General features: G+C 49.5%; 2 protein-coding genes across 2 annotated transcripts; one reads left to right on the top strand and one right to left on the bottom strand.

Moving 5' to 3' along the window:
• Positions 1-3,784: 3,784 nt before the first annotated feature.
• Positions 3,785-16,230, top strand: Kat8 (lysine acetyltransferase 8). Its single transcript, XM_021167210.2, has 11 exons — positions 3,785-4,029; positions 5,963-6,037; positions 6,120-6,295; positions 10,843-10,896; positions 11,029-11,193; positions 12,596-12,685; positions 14,860-15,000; positions 15,085-15,178; positions 15,281-15,431; positions 15,594-15,748; positions 16,043-16,230. Exons 1-11 carry the CDS (start codon positions 3,819-3,821, stop codon positions 16,105-16,107), a joined length of 1,377 nt encoding a protein of 458 aa, XP_021022869.1. The 5' UTR covers positions 3,785-3,818; the 3' UTR covers positions 16,108-16,230.
• A 50-nt stretch (positions 16,231-16,280) lies between these two features.
• Prss8 (serine protease 8) lies at positions 16,281-20,566 on the bottom strand. The gene is made up of 6 exons (XM_021167211.2): positions 20,262-20,566; positions 20,006-20,023; positions 18,276-18,438; positions 17,458-17,729; positions 17,201-17,367; positions 16,281-17,094 (listed from the first exon to the last, which is right to left on the bottom strand). The coding sequence occupies exons 1-6, from the start codon at positions 20,344-20,346 to the stop codon at positions 16,771-16,773; spliced, it is 1,029 nt and encodes a 342-aa protein (XP_021022870.1). The 5' UTR covers positions 20,347-20,566; the 3' UTR covers positions 16,281-16,770.
• Between the last annotated feature and the right edge of the window lie 2,440 nt (positions 20,567-23,006).

Genomic DNA, 23,006 nt, shown 5'->3' with positions numbered 1-23,006 from the left:
CTCTTGGGCCCCAAATGTTGGGAGGGCAGGCGAGCTTTGTTTCTGCCCTTTTTGGATTCCCTAGGCCTGGTCATGTCCAGTCTCTGGCTGTCCTGGCACTGTGGCAGAAGTGACTCCAAGGTTCTTGCCTATTTGACTTGGCAAGAGTGAGAGTGACTTTGGCAACTTCTGCTCATTGAACAAGTCTTTCTGGGCCCCAGACCCTATCAGAGGCCTCGAAAGACTTAGCTTCAGGCCCGACTCTTCCCTTGCTGGCAGCTGTGGGTTTGAGAGGTAAAGGTCACTAGACTGGGCAGTCTGTAAGCCACCTGATTCCTGAGCTTGCATGAAGTTAAAAATACTGCCTGCCCACTGTGGCTGCAAAAAGAAGTGCATGAGGTTATGCAGAGACCTGACTACCTCAGACAGATATGGAGAAGTTGTCTTAGGGAGGACCAGGGACTTGGGCAGAAAGCACGGTGACCAGAAGTGTGTGGAACAGAACTTTAGGTGAACTTTGAACCGAGAGTAACCCTCCCCGATGTGTAAGACCTAAGGGCTTGCTTGGTAGGACTCCCAAAAGGGAGTAGGAGAAGCAGGAAAGGAAAGGGGAGAGGTCAAGGAAATGACTGTAATGAGAAGTCCAGAGCTAGTCCACTGTCCCTCAGGTACACATAAGAGAGTGAGGCTCCATGGTAACCAGTTCCCTCACTTGACGTGGGGATGGGAGTGTTTACATTCCTACACTGAAAACGTTAGCCTTTCCAGGGAGAATCAAATGTACACACTTGTGGTCCTAGTACTAGTGAGGCTTACACAGGAGTATCATGAGTTCAAGGCCAACCTGGGCTGTTTGGCAAAACCCTGTCTTAACGGGTAGTTGTCAGAGAAGAGCCTCATGTTCTAGTCTTTGAATGTACATACAGGCCGGGTGGTGGTGGCGCACGCCTTTAATCCCAGCACTCGGGAGGCAGAGGCAGGCGGATTTCTGAGTTTGAGGCCAGCCTGGTCTACAAAGTGAGTTCCAGGATAGCCAGGGCTACACAGAGAAACCCTGTCTTGAAAAACCAAAAAAAAAAAAAAAAAAAAAAAAAAAAAAAAAAGAATGAAAGTACAGGTTAACCACAGAGAAACAACACAGATACAGCATCAGAAGCAACAAAAAGCATCCGGGTCCTGTGAGGTGGTTCAGCAGTAAAAGCACCCGCTACTAAGGTGTCCCCTAGAGTTTAGTGCAGGAGAGGACTACGGGGGGGTGAGGGGGGTCCTGCCAAGTCCTCTGACCTGCACACATGTAGGTTCATACTCATAAACACAATAATAGTAAGTAGTGGGGGGGGGTCTCAGCACAGCCCCCGGTTCTGGGAAAAACAGTTGGCTTTACATGTTAATCATGGCTGGCCCTGGCAGGGGGGCAGAATGGGTATTTACTATGCCTAGGCTCGGCCTTACCTGGGAAGGGCATTATCTGTAACTGAAGATGTGAGGTAGGAGAAGCCTGGGCAAAAGAAGTAACAATCCTGAAAAGGGTTGGAGTGCGAGGTGTCCTTTGGTTGTATCTTCTCATTCTTAGGATGCGGGACACCTGGTATCATCCTGCTCTGAACTTCTTTACTGCCCAACAGCAAAGTAACCAATTTTTCCTAGTGCCTTCTCTCTTATTTTTTGTATGTGTGTCTACCTGTGGGTTTGTGCTCATTGCTGTAGATGGCCTGTGGAGTCCAGAGGGGTTTCGGATCCCCTGGAACTGGAGTTACAGGCAGTAGTGAGCTGCTTGCTGTGGAAGCAAAACTGAGATCATCTACAAGAGCAGTGCATGCCGAATCATCTAGCCAGCTTTCCCCCAGTGCCACGCACAAAAGGATCTATTCTATTCCCAATGCCATCTCACATAGATACACAACGGTCAGATATTTCTTGGACCATAGTGTCTGAGTTCTGACCTCAAGCTGCCCCTCTCAAGAACTGTTATGAAAGCTGGGCATGGTTGCACACGCCTTTAATCCCAACACTCAGGAGGCAGAGGCACGCAGATTTCTGAGTTCGAGGCCAGCCTGGTCTACAGAGTGAGATCCAGGACAGCCAGGGTTATACAGAGGAACCCTGTCTCGAAAAACAAAACAACAACAAAAAAACTTATGAAAACTGATCACCAAATTATGAATCAAAGAACTTTTAAAGAATGTCTAAATGAGATGTTTATCTAGCCCTACTCTGACTCACACTGTTATGTGCTACTGTAAAAGTTGCCAATGCATGCTGGGTACGCAAACCATGTGGCAGGAGCCAGTCAGTCTTAATAGAGGGTGAGAAAAGGAGTTTTACTCCAGTAAGCCAGCTAAGGAGGAACTGGCTGGCATTATCATCCCTAAAAAACAAAGGTCTTACAGTAAAAATGCTTCTTTTCATCGACTAGTTTGCCCACAATGCAGTTCCTAAAGTATTATGCACTGGGCAAGCTATTAAAGGTGTCCGGTGCCCCAATACAGTAATGAAGGAAAACACATCTTACCTGATCATTGTGTGTGTGTATGTAGAAAGGTGAAGTTAAACAGCAAATAAGACATGTGTTACTCCAATTCATCTACCAATAAGTTTACCTTGAATGCTGCTATATAGCTTATATAAAGCTATGACTTAACCATATGTATATATGGTTTAACCTTTACTGAATCTCAGAGAATTGGTATATTGTACTTGGAGAAGTGTCACTACAGATTCTCCAGGCACTGTCTCCCTGCTCAAACCTGGTGTGGTGCCATCCTAACCTCAACATTTGAGAGGTGGAGGTTAGACAACCACTCAAGGTTCTCCCTGGCCACACTCGAGTTTTTTTTTTTTTTTCCAAAGATTTATTTATTTATTATATGTAAATACATGTACACTGTAGCTGTTTTTAGACACTCCAGAAGAGGGTGTCACATCTTGTTATGAATGGTTGTGAGCCACCATGGGGTCTGAACTCAGGACCTTCAGAAGAGCAGTCAGTGCTCTTAACTGCTGAGCTATCTCTCCAGCCCTGCTACATGAAATTCTTAAGAGAAAAGAAGTTGTCGGGCAGTGGTGGTGCAGGCCTTTAATTCCAGCACTTGGGAGGCAGGGGCAGGCGGATTTCTGGTCTAGAGAGTGAGTTCCAGGACAACCAGGGCTACACAGAGAAACCCTGTCTTGAAAAAAAAAAAAGAGAGAGTAAGTTTATTTTGAAGATAGTTTATTTGGCACATCTGTTCTTTTCCTGTCTCAACTGGTTTTTGCTCCCACCATGAACGAGAGACGCAAATACAGAGTGGGTAGTATATATAAAGCCCTGGGTTTTGGCCCCAAGCATCCCATAAAACTTAATTCAGTGATAGAGTACAACTGTAATCCTCAGAATACTGCTGCACGTTCAATGAGTTTCAGGCTAGCCTCTTTCTCAAAAAATAGGAAAGGTTGGTGGTGCTCGCCTTTAATCCCAGCATTCGGGAACCCAAGGCAGTAGGAGCTAGGTCAGCAAGTGTGTAGGCAGCCCCGGCTATGTCACAACAAACAACTCCACAAAAATAGCTGAGGCCGGGTGTGGCGGTGCACGTCTTTAAATACCAGGACTCCAAAGGCAGAGGCAGGTGGATCTCGAGGCCTGTATGGTCTACATAAGCGAGTTCCAAGTCAGTTAGGACTGTATAATTAGACCCTGTCTCAAGTTGGGCCAATTTTTAGCAACAACAGCCACACGCAGTACGCACAAAACAAAACATTGCCACGTCACAGCCTCCCCACCTCCAACGCGCAAGACTATGCCCGCCCCCAGTGATCCGGAAATAAAAGCGGCTCTCTGGCCAGTCACTTCCGGCACAGCAATGGCGGCACAGGGAGCAACAGCTGCAGTTGCTGCAACAACTTCAGGAACTGTAGGGGAGGGAGAGCCGGGCCCGGGTGAAAATGCAGCAGTCGAGGGGCCTGCCCGGTCCCCGGGCCGGGTCTCTCCGCCGACTCCGGCGCGTGGCGAACCAGAAGTCACCGTGGAGATCGGAGAAACGTACCTGTGCCGGCGGCCGGATAGCACCTGGCGTGAGGGCGGGGCCCAGGGCCTAGGGGCGGGATTTAGGGATGGGGCATGGCCTAGGAATGGGCGCTCCGTGGGGCGGAGCTTGGGGACTGGGAGTCTTGGGGCCAGGGTGGTGACTCAGGTAAGAAGGTGGGATTTCTGGAGCTGAGAAACCCGCTTTGTAATGGGAGGCCGGAGTCAGTCCATGCTTGTTGTCACCTGTAAAGAAAGCCACCAGTAAGGTGAATACAGAGTTGGCCTGTGAACATTCACTCTGGTCCGATTTCAGGCTTCATCTTTTTTTTTTTTTTTTTTTTTTTTTTGCTATATCTGTTCCTTCATTGGTGCTCTGTTGTCTGTCTCTTGTCCCCTCATCGCCAGCAAAGAGGACAGCCCAGTTCATAAAAACACGTTTCCTTATCTTCCTTATCTTCCTTTTCTTTCCCTCTTCAAAATAAACCTCAAGCTGCTGGCTTCAAAATAAACTCCGAGCTGAGATGGCTCAGGACTTAAAGGTATTTGTCACCAAGTCTGGTGATTTGAGTTTGTCCCCAGGACCCACATGGTAGAAGGAGACAATGATTCTTACTGTCTGCCCTCAGAATCCATATAAGAGTATCCCCCTCCTCCTAATACGATAAATACATGTAATTTAAAAGATAGAATAAATGTCGGTCATGGTGGCATACACCTTTAATCCCAGCCCTGGGAAGGCTGTGTGTTTGAGGCCAGCCTGGTCTGCATAGCAAGTTCCAGAAGAGCTAGGACTACATAGAGAGACCTTGTCTCAAAACATAATTAAACTCCTTAGACTTTCATGTCTGAGATCTTTCCAGTTTCTAGGCACTTCTAGCAAGGGCTATTGCCAGACCAACCTTGCTTTGCCCTCCAAAACTATGTGTTTATGTGCCTTTTTTATCACCTGCTCTTGCTATAAGTAATCTCATGTCTTCCTGGCTAGCTCTTACTCATCTCTTAATTTTTGTTTTTTTTTTTAAAAAGAGTTATTTACTATATGTAAGTACACTGTAGCTGTCTTCAGACACCCCAGAAGAGGATCTCAGATCTCATTACTGATGGTTGTGAGCCACCATGTGGTTGCTGGGATTTAAACTCAGGACCTTCGGAAGAGCAGTCAATGCTCTTAACCGCTGAGCCATCTCTCCAGCCCCTAGTCTCTTAACTTTATCTCCTGTGGTGATCCCATTCTTGACCCCTTCAGGCAAAGTCAGTTGCTTGCATGGTCTGGCACGTTTTCTTTTTCGTACCTCAGCCATACTGTTTTTTTGTTTTTTTGAGACAGGGTTTCTCTATGTAGCCCTGGCTGTCCTGGAACTCACCCTGTTGACCAGGCTGGCCTCGAACTCAGAAGAAATCCGCCTGCCTCTGCCTCCCAAGTGCTGGGATTAAAGGTGTGCGCCACCACACCTGCCAGCCATACTGTTAAAATTATCTGCCTTTCTCTGTCAATGGGAAAATACTAGAGAACAAGATCTCTTGTGATTCCTCACTGTATCTGCTTACTGTGGCCAGCAGTACATTAGCAAAGCACCAGACAAGCATTGGTTTCTAGACAGCTCTATCATGCATCTGTCCCTGTGCTACAAACTAAAGCCACGGTTACCGTTTTAGGTACTCTCCAGATGAAAGAACTAAGGCTCAGAAAGTCAAATCATGGGACTACAGTCATTTAGGAAATGTGAAGGAAGCTTAAACTATCTTAATCCCCAGCCAGCTCTCATGGCCCCCAAATGAGTGAATGAGCACTGACTTTGGAGGTAGACTTAAACATGCTTAAATACCAGGTTTTCTCAGTTTCCAAATCTCTGGTCCTCTGTAACACCCCCTGCACCTCCCCCAAGTCCTAACCTGGCTCACCTTACAGGGTAAATGGCAGGTGTGGACAGGTGGATCTGGAAATTACCCCTCAGATACCCCCTCTTTTTTTCTTGACAGATTCAGCAGAAGTGATCCAGTCTCGAGTGAATGACCAGGAAGGCCGAGAAGAATTCTATGTTCACTATGTGGGCTGTGAGTGCCTGGGGCCCTGGGGCCTGGGTGGAAGGAGGGAGGCAGGCAGTCAGTCCCTCACCCTCACGGTGTGTCCTAACAGTTAACAGGCGACTGGACGAATGGGTGGACAAGAACCGACTTGCACTGACCAAGACAGTGAAGGATGCCGTGCAGAAGAACTCTGAGAAATACCTGAGTGAGCTGGCCGAGCAGCCTGAGCGCAAGATCACTCGAAACCAAAAGCGAAAGCATGATGAGATCAACCACGTGCAGAAGGTCCTGGCCCCTCCCTTCTCAGGACCATCACAGCAAAGCCATAGCAATTCCCATGTAAAAGCTGGTAGTACGCCAGGGTTTTTCTCTCCTTTATTCATATATGAAAAAATCCTCAGCTTATAGAGAGAAGAGGGTTGTTCTCTCACAGTAAGGAAACGGTACAGTTAGGACTGGAACTCAAACTTGAAGTCCAAAGGGAAGGAAAAGAAACTAAAATTACGTCCTTTCCTCTGCTATCCATCCCCACACTGAGCACTGTACAAACTCATCCAAGCCTCCCTGACCTTTATGGCCTTATCACCCCGGGGCAAATACTTGGTTTTCTGTATGAGGAGGCAGGCTCCGAGAGGTTAAGCCCAAGCTTCTTGGCTGGAAAGCCAGCCAGAGTATTAGGTTTAACATCTACTTCACCTGCTGTTGCAGAGCATCTCAATATACAGAGGAGCACAGGCCAGTCTAGAAGTCTTGGTAGGATTTACATTGTCTTAGGGGCCAGGCCCTGCCTGACACATCCTACAGAGGTATCCAAAATCAGGAATCTTTGAAAAACAGAAACAAAGTATGTGTGTTATTAGTGTATGTGTGTGTATATATACATATACTTCAAAATATTTAGTATATGTATGTATATGCATGATATGTTCGTGTGCTTATATGTGTGTATGCATGATATGTGGGGGGAGGGGTTATGTGTGCCATGGTTTGAGAATGTGGAGACCATAGAGCAACTTTGTGGAGTCAGTCCTACCTTTAATTAGGATCCAGGGTTCAAACTCCGGTCTCTAGGATTACATGGCAAGTCCAGTACCCACCGAGCCATGGCAGTAACCTTTTTTGTTTTTGTGAGACTGTCTCTTGTAATCAGGCTAGTCTCAAACTTCCTACATAGGCAAGGCTGGCCTTGAACTCCTCATCTTTCTGTGCCTACTTCCCAAGTGTAATCCAAGGATTACAGGGGTCAGCAAGCCTGGCTCTCTGGTCTTTTGAGACTGTAGCCCAGGATGGCCCTGAACTCTCTTCTAGCCAGACTGTTTCTGGGGATTGTTTTCCCCTCCTTCCCTCCTCCCCCCTTCCTTCTATTCTATTTTGGAAGCTTGACAGATTTATTACAGTTTAAAAGAAAAACCCCAAGGCAGGTGGGCTGTCAAGTTTAGGGAAAAAATCATGCTGTTCAGAATCTCACAGAGGTCAGACACATGGTGGACAGTCAGCCACTGCCAGGGAGTAAAGATTTTCTTTTCTTTTTTTTTTTTAATGTTTTTTCGAGACAGGGTTTCTCTGTGTAGCCCTGGCTGTCCTAGAACTCATTTTGTAGACCAGGCTGGCCTCAAACTCAGAAATCCACCTGCCTCTGCCTCCCAAGTGCTGGGATTAAAGGTGTGTGTCACCACCGCCAGGCAGGGAGTAAAGTTGTAGAGGAAGGAGTAAGGAAACCCAAAATGTCTGGGGAGAAGCCAGAAGTGCTAAGGGAAATAGCTTAGAGAAGAGATAGAAGAGAGAAAGGAATAATTCCAGAAAGGAAGCAGACCCACACTCCTGCATTGATTTACAAGCTAAGGCATGGCAGCCGTCCTGAGCAGCCACTGCGCAGCTGTGCCATTCCGTGCAAGCTCTTAGCAAACACAGTGCAACAATGCTTGTCTCTCTGGACACTCTGTCACCAGGCTGGAAATGTGTTTTGGTGTGGTATGTATAACATTTACATTTTGTAAAAGTTTTTTTTAGCTTTATATGTATGAGTGCTGCCTGCATGTATGCGCGTGGGTCCAGTGCCACAGAGTTTAGAAGAGGGCCTTGGGTTCCCTGAGATTGGAGTTCAAAATGGCTGTGACTACCATGGGGCCCATGGGTGCTGGGAACTGAGCTCAGGTCTTCCACAGAAGCAACAAATACTTGTGACTCTCAACCATCTCTCCATCCCTTTCAAATGTCTGTGGGGTAAGTATTGTTTAGAGGCAGTTTTGTTTGACTTGTAATCCACGCATGTAGATGTACACAGACGTTTCAGCTGGCGGCAGTGCCAGTGTGCTTTAGTAAGAAGTTTTCCATCCCCTAAGCTACAAAGACTCTCCAGTTGTGGGGTGGCACTGTCTAGTGTACTGTTGTAAGTGGTCTGTGGGCTGTTGCTAGTCAACACAGCAGTCCCTCTGGCCACCTGTGGCTCAGTCTGTACATGTCCAGTTTGACTAGAACTTTTTTTTTAATTGTCATGAATTTGAGATGGAATAGCGTTTGCAGTTAATGGCTGTTCTCTTGGACAGCACAGGTTTAAAATGCTGTTCTCTGGCTTGAATGGAGTGACTGTTAGTCAGCAGGTAGACCAGAGTGGGCTGGATATTGATGGATGAGTGATTCAACTCTCAGCGAGGTTCGATAGTTATTGGAGATTTTTGTTGGTTGATTGGTTGGATTTTTTTTTTTTTTTTTGAGACATGGGCTCAAACTTGGTTTATAGCCAAAGATGACCTTGAACTGGTCCCCTGCCTCTACCTCTGAACTGCTGGTATACAGGTATGTACCACCATGCCCTGTTCTAATTAATGCTTAATTCTAAATAAATTACAACATTGAAGAAAAATAGTGGTTTTGTAGTTCTTTAATGCATTCGCAGAAAAGAATTTTGTGAACATTGAGAAATGCAGTTTCAAGAGACACCTGAAGAGAAAAGTCTTTGTTGGAATTGGGCCAGCCCAGGACTGCTTTTGTTTTCCAGTTTTGTGAACCTGGGCTAGATGTGCGAGTGCTCTACTTGCAGGTATACCCGAATTTGCCAGAAGAGGGCACCAGATCACATTACAGAGGGCCATGAGTCACCATGTGGTTGCTGGGAATTGAACTCAGGACCTCTGGAAGAGCAGACAGTGCTCTTAACAGCTGAGCCATCTCTCCAGCCCCAAGATTTTTCTTCTTTGTGCCTCAGTTTCCTCTTTTGTATTATGGCAATAACGAGCACTCTTGGTTTCAAAGACTCGTTATGAAGGCAAAATGAAAATGATGTCTAAGAGTGTTTGGTAGTTACAATGGCAGCTGGCCCATGGCCTGTGACCTCATCCCTTTCTGTATGTTTATTACTCTGTAAAATTGAAATAATTCTCTTCAAGGCCAGGTATAATGGTGCATACCTGTAAGCACAGCCCCTGAGGTAGGAAAGCTTGGTAGGCTGAGGTAAGAATTCCCTGTAAGCTTGGAGTTTGTTTGAGGCAAATTCCAGACCAGTGTGATACAAATACTGAGACCCTGTCCAAAAAAACACATCATTAAGTGGCGGTGCACGCCTTTAATCCCAGCACTCAGGAGGCAGAGGCAGGCAGATTTCTGAGTTTGAGGTGAGCCTGGAGTTCCAGGACAGCCAGAGCTTCACAGAGAAACCCTGTCTCGAAAAACAACCAAAACAATCAGACAAAAACCAACACAAAAAAAGGAGTGAATCTAGTCAGACATCCTGGAGGATCCTTTGGAAGGATGGTGGGCCTTGAAGGACAGGAAAGAGCAAAATAGTTGCACATGGTAGTTGACAGCTCTGTCGTAGACTCACCTGGCCTGTGCTCTGCGCCAAGGTGAGGCCAGCACTTGCAGCATGAAGAGGAGAGGCGCTCTCACTGTGGAAGCGGTACATGTGTGGAAGGCTGGGGCTGGAGGAAAGGCCTTGATAGCCGTGGATTGGAGGGGCTGAGATAGAACAGGGAGCTGAGGACCCCAGTCAGCTGTCCAGACCTAACATGGCATTGATTATTTGGAGGGGTCAGAAAAAATTGCACAGGAACTGATTGTAGAGATAACCACAGAGAAGAGAGCTGGCGCCCCCTCCGTTGGCCATTGGTTAGGTCAGCTACCAGGATGAGAAAGAAGCTTTAAGAGTGAGTAGACCAGTGATAGGCAGTGATGTTTAAGAGAGGGCCCAGGAGGAAGAGGAACCTAGAGGTCCTTTCTGTTCACCTACTGCCTGACATCTATGAGAAGATGGGGAGCCTCATGGAACATATTCAAAGGCTGCTGAAGTCTGGTGTTAAGGAGGGAGACCCACGCCAGCAGCAGGCCCAGGCCAGCAGGTCTTACTCTGACATGGGAAACTCTGAGATCTGTTCTTTCATCTGAGTTTTGCATATGACCCACTGTACACTGAAGCTCTTGTGGGGTGGGGAGTTTGTTTTTCAAGACAGGGTTTCTCTGGGTAGTCCTGATTGTCCTGGAACTCTATAGACCAGGCTGGCCTCGAACTCACAGGGAACTGCCTGTCTCTGCTCCAGAATGCTAGGATTAAAGGCATGCGCCACCACTGCCCAGCTAAAGCTAAAGCTCTTAACCTGCTTATCTAGCTCAAGGTCCAGACTGAGGTGTCCAGATGTGTGCGTAGGTAGGCAGATAGCAGAGGAGCCAGCCTCAACCAAGGAAAACAGAGGAGATGCTGACATCAGTATTTGTTACTGTGCTTACTTTCTTTACTAGTATTGCGAGATCTAGGAGACAGTCAATCAGCACTGAGTTCTAGGGCAGGAAGGGAACAGTCTAACTATGTAATGTTCATCTCTGTGTACTTCTTACCCCAGACCTATGCAGAGATGGACCCCACCACAGCAGCCTTGGAAAAGGAACACGAGGCGGTAAGAATCAGCAGGTTTGGGGACCAGTGGGGTGCTCCCTGCCCTGGGGACCAGATGGGGTGCTTCCTGCCCTTTTTCTTGTTCCTAATGAGCTCTGAGCTGTGCCCTGTCCTCGTCTCTCTCTGTCTGCAGATCACCAAAGTGAAGTATGTAGACAAGATCCACATTGGGAACTATGAAATCGATGCCTGGTATTTCTCACCTTTCCCAGAGGACTATGGGAAGCAGCCCAAGCTTTGGCTCTGCGAGTACTGCCTCAAATACATGAAGTTCGAGAAGAGCTACCGCTTCCACCTGGTGAGGCTGGGTTACTCCCCTGGGGGGAGGGGGGGATAGGGATGAGTCCAGAGAAACTGGGGGGTGGGAAACACCCAAGGGACTACTAGAGCCCTCTGGGTGTGGTAGGGTTTCCTATAATCCTAGTGCCTAGCGGATGAACAAGGAGGTCAGAAGTTCAGGGTCATCCTCAGCTACATAGTCCAGGGTTGGCATAGCCTTTGGAGAGCTGGCTCAGGGCTTAAGAACATGGACTGCTGTTGCAAAGGACCCAAGTTCAGTTCCCAGCATCATCAGGCTCCTGTAACTTAAGCTCCAAGTCTAAAGCCTTCCTCCAGCCTCTGGTGGAACTTGTATTTATGGACACATGAGTATACATACATACATACACACACATATACATATTGTTAAGAATAAAAATCTGTTTGTTTGTTTGTTTGTTCATAGACTGGCCTTAAACTCATAGATATCCACCTGCCTCTGCCTTTGGAGTGCTGGTATTAAAGGTGTGTGCCACCATGCCCAGCTAAAAAAATAACCTTTTTAAAAGAAAGACGGAGGGCTGGAGAGATGGCTCAACAGTCAGGAGCACTGGTTGTTCTTCCAGAAGACTTGGGTTCAGTTCTCAGCACCCACATTGGCTCACAGATGTCTGTAACCCCAGTTGTAGGGGTTCCAGCATCCTCATAAAGACATACATATAGGCAGAAAAAAAAAACAAAACACTGATGTCCATAAAATGAACAAATTAACTTTAAGAAAAAGAAGAAGAAAGAGCAGCAGAGACAGGCGGATTTCTGAGTTCGAGGCCAGCCTGGTCTTCAGAGAGAGTTCCAGGACAGCCAGGGCTACACAGAGAAACCCTGTTGCAAAACACAAAAAAACAAATAAAAAGCAAGAAAAGAAAGGAAAAGAAGAAAAAAAAAGGAAAGAGTGCTCTCTTTCTGCTTCCAGATAACTGACCAGCTTACTGCCTCTCTTCAGACCTCAGTTTCTTCTACAGAATGGAGACCAAAATTTTCAAGTTCCTTGCCCTTTACTAAGACCTAGTGTTGGGCTCCTCATACAAAAAGAGGCAACCAATAGCTCCTGAGCAATGATGTCAGTCCATAGGAAGAAGTGCTTTACCACAGCTGCCAGGAAGGGGGCGCTTTTCACTAGCACAGCAGGATGTCTCCCAAAGCTAGACCCGAGATGAATGATGAGGGTTAGGAAGAAGTTTGAGCAAGTTATCAGCTCTGTGCCTGCCCACTAGGAAATGGACCCTATTCTGCTGATGAGAAACCGGGGTCACTGGATATAAGGTGTTATACACAGGGCCTGCAGATGGCAAAGCTAAGAGTTACACTGGGCCAGACTGGTGAGTGAACGCCACCTGGCAGAGATCCAAAGGTCTGAAGTGTGTCCCTCCCTGGATCCCCAGGGCCAGTGTCAGTGGCGGCAGCCCCCAGGGAAGGAGATCTATCGAAAGAGCAACATCTCTGTGTATGAAGTGGATGGCAAAGACCACAAGGTGAGCTGGTAGCCCAGGGCTTGTAGGAAACTCTAACCATCTTCTGGGTACGTATTATCACCTCTGCCGGGCAGAGGCCAGCCCCCAGTGAGTATCTATATCTACTCTTGGCCAAGTGAGGTCTCATGACCCTTGGTGCTTGGCCTGTATTGATATATAGTGAACACAGCCTCAGGCCAGGTCTCCCAGCTGTTTCTGGGGACTCCTTGGCTGACAGGGTGGTTCTGTTTGAGTAGTTCTGGAGCCTAGAGACAGACTGTCTTGCCTGAAGGTGCTCTTTAAACAACTTCCTCTTTCTGTGTGACCCAAAGATACTTGCCTGCAAATATAGAGATTTCCTATTCCACTCTGAAGCTGCCACCGAGTTCCTGCTTGTCACAGGAGTGACCCTATGGGAGCAGGCTTTGAGGTCTGCTCTCCCCCTGCCTGCTGGGTCTGAGAGAGCTTTAGCAAGTGTTTGAGCCTCCCCTGAAGGGCCACGTAGTACTAGGCGAGGAGGACAGGCTTCTCACAGCACCATGTCACTTCCTGGCTGGTCGCAGACAAGTTACCTAACCTTGTTTTGTTCTTGTTTCCGCATCCATAAGACGAGTCATAATTATTTACCTCATCTGTCTGCACAAATGAGACACAAATGTCAGGTATGTAGCACGTGCCTAGCATCTAGTAGGCTGTTGGTAAACACGGCCTTTGTTGTCTTTGGTGACCTTTGGAGCTCAGGTAGCCCTGTGCTAGGGGAATCCCTACCAAGCCTGGTTCTTGCTAGCTACTCTGGCTTACTTTAGCATGAACTGTTAGGATGACAGAAGGGGTTCCCACTCAAAACTGGGGGTGTTTAACCAGCTCCACCTTCTGTCAACTTTGAAGCCAGCCTCTTAAGTCTCATCAGACCAGCAGTGCTGGGCTCACACAATCTTAGATTAGATAAGAGCCGAAGTTAGGAGGTATCAAAAACCAGGCATCCTCTGTGTGGATTCATGCCTCCAATCCTAGCACCCAGGAGGCTGAGGAAGAATAATTGCTACAAATTGGAGGCCAACCTGGGCTATAGATTGCCTAAACCCTAAATGAGAAGAGCTGGGTGTAGTAGCACACACATTTAATCCTAACTCCGGGGAAGCAGAGGTGGGCGGATCTCAGAGTTCAAAGCCAGTCTAGTACATAAATCTAGACGACAGTAAGACGACTTCTCAAAATACAAATACAAAGTGAAAAAAAGCAAACAACCCCCAAACCCTTTACATCTGTACTAGGAACCCAGCTACAAGGGGTATTGTCTCCCAATGCTGGCCCTGGCAGGCCTCTGTGTCTGTGTCAGACTGAGGTCAGCAACTGTGTCCTGCCGCACAGACCCCCCAGGCCTCTCCAGTTGGCAGTTGCCAGCTTCCACTTAGCTTTGTACTGACTGCTTCAGGCTCACCCGTGAATGAGGCAGAGCCTGGGCCCAACTGAGTTTGTGTCCTGGCATTCACCAGCCTTGGAACCTAAACCGTTTTTCCTTCTGAGCCTCAGTTTCCTGCTCTGTGTGAGATGTAATGAAGCTAATGTCCGTAAAGATTGACTCTGGTTATGCATGTAAAGCCCTACCCTTTATTTGGCCCTGAAAAGTGGCTGGGTGGCTCAGTAGGTAAAAGTGCTCGTTTCGTAAGCCCAGCAGCTCGAGTTTATCCTGGAGCCCAAAATGGAAGGCAGGAACCAACACCCAGGAGTTGCTCTCTGACCTTCACACATGCACCACGGTGCCTGTGTCCCTTCCCACTGACCTTTAAGGCAGGCAGATCACTTTCTTTGTGTTTGAGGCCAGTCTGATCTGCAAAATAAATTTCAATGAAACCCTGGATGGGTAGATAAACAGATAGATATACAGACAGACAAAGTGGAAGCTGGTCTGCACAGTGAGACCCTGCCTCAAACAAATAAATTAATAAGAAGGGAAGCCATGATGAGTCTTGCTCTCCTGCACCTGTTGGTACCAACAGGCTTCACTTGGAGCCTGCTGTCTACCTCACTGACTGGATGGCTGCTTTCTGCTTTGAATTCTGTGTTCTGAGGAGGGGCCTACATCCTTTGCCCAACTCTGGCTCCTCTGTGCAGCCTGGTACTTAGAGGGCTGCAGAGTAGCCACCGGCAGTCCCTGGACATGTTTGCTTACCGTCTCTACCTTTTATCCCTAGATATACTGTCAGAACCTGTGTCTACTAGCCAAGCTTTTCCTGGACCACAAGACCTTGTATTTTGATGTGGAGCCCTTTGTCTTTTACATTCTGACAGAAGTAGATAGGCAAGGGGCTCACATTGTTGGCTACTTTTCTAAGGTACTGGAGAGCAGGGAAGAGGGTGTTATTAACTTGAATGGGGGCTAGCCCTCCCAAAGGACCTGAATACCCCATATTCTATAGGAGAAGGAATCCCCAGATGGAAACAACGTGGCCTGCATCTTGACCCTGCCTCCCTACCAGCGGCGTGGCTATGGGAAATTTCTCATCGCCTTCAGTGAGTAGCTGCTGCAGCCTAGGATGTGGGTCCTGGAGTTGGGGATGCTGAGGGCGGGGTGGGGCGAGGCTGGATCCTTAGGATTCTTTCTGCCACTGCCAGGTTATGAGCTCTCTAAGCTCGAGAGCACTGTAGGCTCCCCAGAGAAGCCACTGAGTGACCTGGGCAAGCTCAGCTACAGAAGCTACTGGTCATGGGTCTTGCTGGAGATCCTGCGAGACTTCCGGGGCACTTTGTCTATCAAAGATCTTAGGTAAGAGCCTTGGTTTCTAGCCAGGTCCAGAATACACTGTCCCACTGGGAACTTTGTGAAGGATCGCTTGGAACCCTAAAGGAAGAGGATCCCCCAAGATTGGCCATGGGTCTTGTCTGTCATCCCTTCGTTGATTCCATATGCTTGAATCCTTCTCAACAGCCAGATGACCAGCATCACCCAGAATGACATCATCAGCACCCTGCAGTCCCTCAACATGGTCAAGTACTGGAAGGGCCAGCATGTTATCTGTGTCACACCTAAGCTGGTAGAGGAACACCTCAAAAGTGCTCAGTATAAGAAACCACCTATCACAGGTGTGTGTGGGGTGTGTGTGTGTTTTGTGAATGCGTGTGTGTTTTGGCAGGGTGGGATAAGAACCAAGGACTCTTTTTGGCTGTTACAAGATTGTAAACCAGTTGAACCAGTTTCTAGGATGGCAGCCTAGAGGTGGTTACTCATTCCTGGGATCCCTTCCCCCGAGGTCCAAGGCTCCCTTTTGTTCTCATCCCGGGAAGGTGAAACCTGGCCTGCGCCCAGAGGAGCAGCCAGGCGTGAGCAGCCTCGGCCCAGAGGCCCTGCTTACCTCTCATGCCTCTTTCCTCCCACAGTGGACTCTGTCTGCCTCAAGTGGGCACCCCCGAAGCACAAACAAGTCAAGCTTTCCAAGAAGTGAGTGGCCTGTGCCCTGCTTGGGATCTCTGTTTCCTGGCCTCTAACCTGTAAATATGTGTACAGACCTGTTTTGTGTCATTTATTCATAAAGTAAAACCTGCTGGTGCACTGGACTTTGGAGGTACGGAGACACCAAAGGATGGTATTCTTCACTACATCTCACACACAGCCAGCTGGGTTAAAAACTCCTCGCTCCTTTTATTCCTCACCCTGACTCAAGCCCCAGCCAGCTCCGGTGGGGGCTCAGTCCTCCGGAGGCCAGGAGATTAAGGCAGAGCCCAGGAGGCAGGAAGAGGACAAAGTGAAGGAAGGGCTCATCAGGCAGGGTGGGTAGGGCCCGGAGTCAGCCTTGTGAAGCAGTCAGCCAGGCAGCTGCCCCGCGTGCTAGATACAGGCTGAAGTGAGGGCTCATTTTCCTAGCTGAGGCTTCTGGGAGCTCCATAGGAGCCTAGCCAATCAGCTGCAGGTAACAGAGAGAGGTGGCTAGAGTTCCGGCCCGCTCCACAGGCGGTAAACTTCTTGGCCCTAGATTATATAATCCCAAAGAACAAATGCAGAAGAGTGGGCTCAAAGATCAAGTCCGCATGTTGCCCTCCCGGACAGGCACATGTCCTTGGGCATGCTGGGGTCCTGGAAGCACGGTCAACTTTGAGGGTTAAATAGCTTAATGTTCAAGCCAAAGATAGAAGAGGCCCAGGGTCAGACCGAGTGGCAGGAAAAGTACGGGCCTTAACAATTTCGGGGCTGCCGCTGAGCTGAAGACAGGATGATGGTTGCAGAGGTGGCCATCCGGCTGGGACTCCTGAGTCTGGGGGATGACTCGAGGCTGGAGCTCTGCCACATGGTGATGAATCCAGGAAGCATAGGTAGAAGTCAGAGTGTATACTCCAGGCCTGTTGGGGGCACCACAGGCATCACCCCAACTCACAATGCCTGCCAAGTACCAGATGCCCTCCATGGGACAAGAGAGTGGGCCCCCAGAGTCACCCTAAGGAGAAAAAAAGAGCTGTCAGGACAGACCTCAGGCCAATAGTCACCCATGCCTGCTCCACTCAGCCCTCCAGCACTCAGTGTGCACTTGTCCCTTCTGTTACCTGGCAGGCATCCTTGCCTCCCTTCACATAGCCAGCACACAGCATGTCCTGCTGGATAGTGTGCGGTTCTTCAGGCACCGCATTAATGTTGTACAGGCAGCTACAGGTTTCCCGGCTGATGAGTGGTACCTCGAGCTGCTGCAGAGGCCTAGGGGTCTGGAGGCTCACTGTGGGGACAAAATGTGCTTACTCATGGTCCCCAATCTCAGTCGTCAGCCTCCCTTCCTTGACCTTTGGCACCCAGTGCCCCACCTCACCTGAAGGAGCCACATGACCCCACCCCGTGACAGTACAGTGAAGGCCGTTGGGAAAGGAAGCATTAGCTGCAGGGAGGCAGATGGGTCTGATGTAGCGGGAGAAGGTGACAGGGCTGCTGAGGCGGATGAGCGCGATGTCCCCCTGGGATCCCTCTTCTCGGTAGCTTGAGTGGGTGATGATCTGAGCCACTGTGTGGACCACAGTGTCATTGCTGTAGGAGTCTAGCTGGTGGGCCCCCAGCTTTACCTCGTACGCTTCCCTGCTGTGTTCTCTGCAGGCAGAGAGGCAAAGAGTAGGAGCTGAGGGACCTCTTCTGTCCCCTGACCCGGTTCTTTATGTTGTCCTCCCTCAGACCTCAAGGGTCCTTCCCTCTTCACTTCTACCTAGGATTGGTTTCTTCTTTTCTCCTTTCTTCTTTTTGAAACAGGATCGCACTATGTATCTTGGGCTGGCCTGGAACTCTCTATACCAACCAGGCTGGGCTTGAACTCACAGAGCTCAACCTGCCTCTGCCTACCAAGTGCTAGGATCAAAAGCATGACCTCTTTGTGTGGCCTAAGAACACTGATACTCCCAAGCCTACACCAGGAACTAGTCCAGCCTATGATCTGGACTGACCCATGACATACTTGTATCTTTTGAGACAGCGTCTAATGTATTCCAGGCTGGCCTTAAATTTACTATGTAGTAGCTATGGATGACTTTGAACTGGTCCTGCCTCTACCTCCCAAGTACTTGAGATTTCAGGCCCTTGTCACCCAAACCCTGTTTCCAACCCACGTGTGACTCCCCCTCTGCCCCTCCACTGAGTTAGTACCTGGGGAAGCAGTGAGCAGCTGACACCACCCATTTATTTGACACGAGCGACCCGCCACAAACATGGTTGCCATCGTAGGTGATGCTGACCTGCCAGGGCCACTGACCGGGCTTTGCACTGCCACCACCGGTGATGCGTGGCTGGATGACGGCACCACAGGAGGCTGCCCAGGGGAAGGGGGAAGGGAGGGAAGGTCAGGCCCTTCTATGGCCCCACAGCAGAACTTAGCCCTGCCACCCTGAGACTCTTTCAGAGCCTGGGAAGTGCACTTATACACGGCTCCCACCCCCACCCTGGGCTTGGCAGCCGTGAGGAGTTCAGTGCCCCCTGAGGCCTTATTCAAGTGTCACAGCAGCCCCTTCCTCTTAAGCCTTGCTTTCTACCCAGTCTGCTCCTTAAGTCTGAGTACACAAACCACGAGTCTGGCCACATCAGCCTTGCAGAACTCTTCCATGGCTCCATACTGACCTTAAGATACAGCCCAGGGACAGGAGAGCTAAGGCCTCTTGCAACCTCTGTATTTGGTTCCCAGCAACCACATGACAGTTCACAACTGCCCCTAACTCTAGTTCCAGGAGATCTGATACCTTCTGACTTCCCAAGGCATCGGGCATTCATGTGACACACAGGGCAAAACACTTAATTTTTTTTTTCCCCAGACAGGGTTTCTCTGTGTAGCCCTGGCTGTCCTGGAACTCAGAAATCCACCTGCCTCTGCCTCCCAAGTTCTGGGATTAAAGGCATGTGCCACCACTGCCCGGCACTTAATTTTAAAGAATTAAAAAAAAATAAATTGCAGATACATATGCCACTATCCTCTGACTATTGCACAGCCCCGCTTCCTGTCACAGCCACTGGGCCACTTACTCCTTACCACTGGACCTTTAAGACCAGTCACTCTATTCTAAATGCCTTTCCCGCCTTTCTCCACTAGGCTAGAGAGCCATCCAGGCACAGCCCCTTCATGGCGTGTTCAGATCAGGCCGGCGAGGTCACAGGTGTCGCTCTCAGCTTCCAGGGCCCTCTCCACAGTGTCTAGGCTGGCTGACACCTGTTCTCATGCCTATGACTGTTCCAACTGCACCAACCTGAGCGTTACCTAGAGACACCTGTTTCCACCCTCTCCCCATCTGCTGAGCACAGGAGAACTAGGGATGTGATTGAACATTGCAAGGAAATTGGATTCCTCAGGTTGGGGACCGCCCCCCCTCCCAAGCTAGCAGTAGGCAGAGAAAACACCTAGCTAGATTCTTCCTTCATTCCCTCACAATCCTGACAATGGCTACTACTCAGACTGCAGCTGAGGCGCGTCTAGGCTCCAAGGGGCTTTCACTTCCCAGTCTCCTGGTCTTCCTCACAGCCCTTGAAGAACAGAACTGAACAGCTTTTCAAGGCAAAGAAACTGGAGCTTAGAAAGACAAGGAGACAAGGCTACTAGATAGTTAGGCTCAGACCGGAAACCAGTCTACACTGGAGCTGATCTCCTCAGAACCACCTCCCGTACCCACACTGAGAGTCAGGCTTCGATTATGCCGGCGGACAGCTCACTGCTTCTCTTTACCTCAGTTTCCTCATAAAACAAGAGCCAAGATTGCATACACTCAGAGCTGTTGGGACACTTAGTGTGGCTAAGTGAGCAAGCTCAGCTGGGCGACAAGTGTTCCTACAACCCGCCAGGGGACACCGAGCCGCTGTGCCCTCACTCCCCCAACTCCCGCAGAAAGCCTCACCTTCAGTCCCGTCAGCTCCTGGAGGGAGAGAGAGAGAGAGAGGAGTTGGCAGGGAGGCCTGAGTCCCCAGAGCCCTTCACGCCAACCGCTTTCCCAGAGGGTGACTTCTTGTTTAAGGGACTAACAAGAGAAGAGGGGAAGACGGTAGGAACACGGAGATTCTCGAATTCAGGATGAGGCTGTGTTCTACACGGGGACCAGCCTGCTCTCACCGGGGCTCCTTCTCCAACCCTCCCTTCCGCAGATCCATACTTACCGATTCCCGACTGGAGCAATCCGATAAGGAGCAGAATGGTCACAGCTTCCAGCTGCCCAAGTCCCAGGCCCACCCTGAGGGCCATGGCCCAGGACAAGGGCCCCCCGAAGGAGCCTCTAGGTAGAAAGGGAAGAACCAGAAGGCTGGTTTTGAAGGCAGGATCTAGGTGTGGGCTCAGAGTGAGGAATCCCAGGATCTAGGTTGGGAAGGTGAAGCAGGCTTCTCGGCAGAAAATGGCCAGAGGGAAGACGGGACACACCTTTAGTCTCTCTGCAGTGACCAGCGTGGACCTGTTCTGCCTTACAATTTGGTCAACAGAGACCTCTCCAGGCACTTCAGGAGCCAACCACCTGTGGGCTCCTCCCTCAGCCACGCCCTCCTCCTCTGAAAGCAGGCTTTTTTTTTTTTTTTTTTCCCCTGCTCTGACCTCTGTGGTCCTTTCCTGGATCCTTTCGCAGTGGGTGCTTTTGGTAAAGGAAAACTGATCCTGGACGGTCAGAAAGCAGTCCCCGGCAGGACTGGGAACCCTAAGGGCCAGCCAACTACCTCAGGTCTTCCTGGTCTCACTATTAGTCCCCTCTTCTCCGACAACCTAGCCTGGTCTAGACCTTATTAAGGTAGGGCCACAGCCGCTGCTCAGCCCTTCCCTTCCCTCCTCAGGCCAGGTATCTAAGACTAGCATGGGGGAATGCCCCAGGCCAAAGCCGTTCGTGGCAGGCCCTCTGTAAAAACACCTTCCTGCAGGTGTTGAGCACGGCTGGCTATTGACAATCATCTAGTAAGTGTTTGCTAAGTACCTATCTGTGCACCCGGCACAAGTGGCAGACTGTACCATCTATGACCTCCTTGAGATGATGATGAAGTGGGGATGTCAGACTCGAATCAAGTAACAAAAGGCAATTATTGATTAATCATTTCAAATTAGGAGCTGTGATATAGACCCAATTAGCGGGACTCTCAACTGCACAGTAGCTGCAGGGGGTCGTGGTAGAAGAACACTGGGAACCAGATCCTCAGAGGGCACGGAGAGATGCCAACCAAACAACACTGGCAAACTTAGGCCAGGTGTGGTGGCACGTGCCTTTAAAGCCAGTCGTCCTTTGTCCCACAGAGGCACAGGCAGGCAGATTTCTGTGAGTTTGAGACTAGACTGGTCTACATAGCAAATTCTAGGATAGCCAAGGCTACATAGAGAAACTCTTCTCTTAAAAAAAAAAAAAGCCGGGCGTGGTGGCACACGCCTTTAATCCCAGCACTCGGGAGGCAGAGGCAGGTGGATTTCTGAGTTCGAGGCCAGCCTGGTCTACAAAGTGAGTTCCAGGACAGCCAGGGCTATACAGAGAAACCCTGTCTCAGGAAAAAAAAAAAAAAAAAAAGAATAAATAAAGACAAAGCCGGGGTGTTGTGAAGTAGGTAGGGTAGGAGTTCAGGGAAAGGCCTAGGGAAGGCTCAGTGGTAAAGCAATTCCCACGTGCATGCGCATAAAAACCCAAGTTCGGATCCCTGGCTTTTCGGTATAGCGTGAGTGTGGCGGTTCACAGCTGCAACCCCAGGACAGTCCTGGGTGGGAGTCAGCAGACCCTGGGGCTTTGCTGCCCAGCCAGTCTAGGCGAACCAGCAAGGTCCAGGTTCATGAAACCCTGCCTCAAGACAGGCTGGAGAGCAGCAGCCTGAGTTTGCTTGTGTGGGTGCATGCATACACACGAGTAACAGGAGCACGGGAGTTCACGGAAAGGCAGCCCGCGTGCCGGGCCGTCTGTGGGTATGGATGGGAGTTCACGGAAAGGCAGCCCGTGTGCCGGCCGTCTGTGGGTATGGATGGGAGTTCACGGAAAGGCAGCCCGTGTGCCGGCCGTCTGTGGGTATGGATGGGAGTTCACGGAAAGGCAGCCCGTGTGCCGGCCGTCTGTGGGTATGGATATGGGTTAGGTTTAAGATGAGGAAAAACTGACCCTTACTTCCTCTGCTGTCTGCAGCTGGATTCCAACCCAGCCCTGGGTCGGAGAATTCCTGGAGGGGGTGAATCAGAGGGAGGGAGGGAGGGAGGGAGGGGCAAGACTCTGGGAGTCACGTGCGGTGTGTTTAGGGAAAGGAAGAGGCAGATTCAGTGTGGGGCTTAGAGAGCAGGTGGTTGTATTCACTTCCTTGAGTGCCTGGAGAATATTCACTGTGGTACCTAACAGTGAAAGAAAAGAAAGCCTTTAACAACATCTCCCCTTCTCAGTCTCCCCGGGCCACCTACCAACTTACTCTAGGTCTCCCTTCCCTCGTCTTTGCCTGTATAATAATACACTGTGACCCCACCCCCAACTCTACCCTTTGTTTACCCATTGAGAAAGACTCCCACGTGTTCTTCAGCTCCGTATTTGCTGCCTTTGTGTGCTCAAACCTCATTCCTCCTCTGACCGTTTCTTGATCCCTAATCCTGGTGTGGATCCCTAATCCTTGGTGAACTTATTATTTCAGGTTCCAGTTGTCATACTTTGCCAGTTAGCAAGTAATATGGATTAATTGGTGAGTGTAGGCACAGAGGAGGGATTTGCATGGAGGTGGCCCTGATCCTGGGGACTCTGGTTAGGATGTGCAGGAGGGAGTCTCTTAAAGGGTGCAGAGATTCTTGTGTTTGTGTGTGTACACATTATACATTAGGGATTATATTTGGGGCTAGCTTTCACATCCCAAGGCCTCCTAGTCTGGGACATACAGAGCCAGGGCTGAGGTATGCTCCAGGTGCTGGGGACACTA

This window comes from Mus caroli, unplaced genomic scaffold (assembly GCF_978045245.1).
Source record: "Mus caroli unplaced genomic scaffold, Mus_caroli_1 scaffold_8, whole genome shotgun sequence".
Classification (NCBI taxonomy): domain Eukaryota; kingdom Metazoa; phylum Chordata; class Mammalia; order Rodentia; family Muridae; genus Mus; species Mus caroli.
This window is presented reverse-complemented; position numbering and strand designations above follow the sequence as displayed.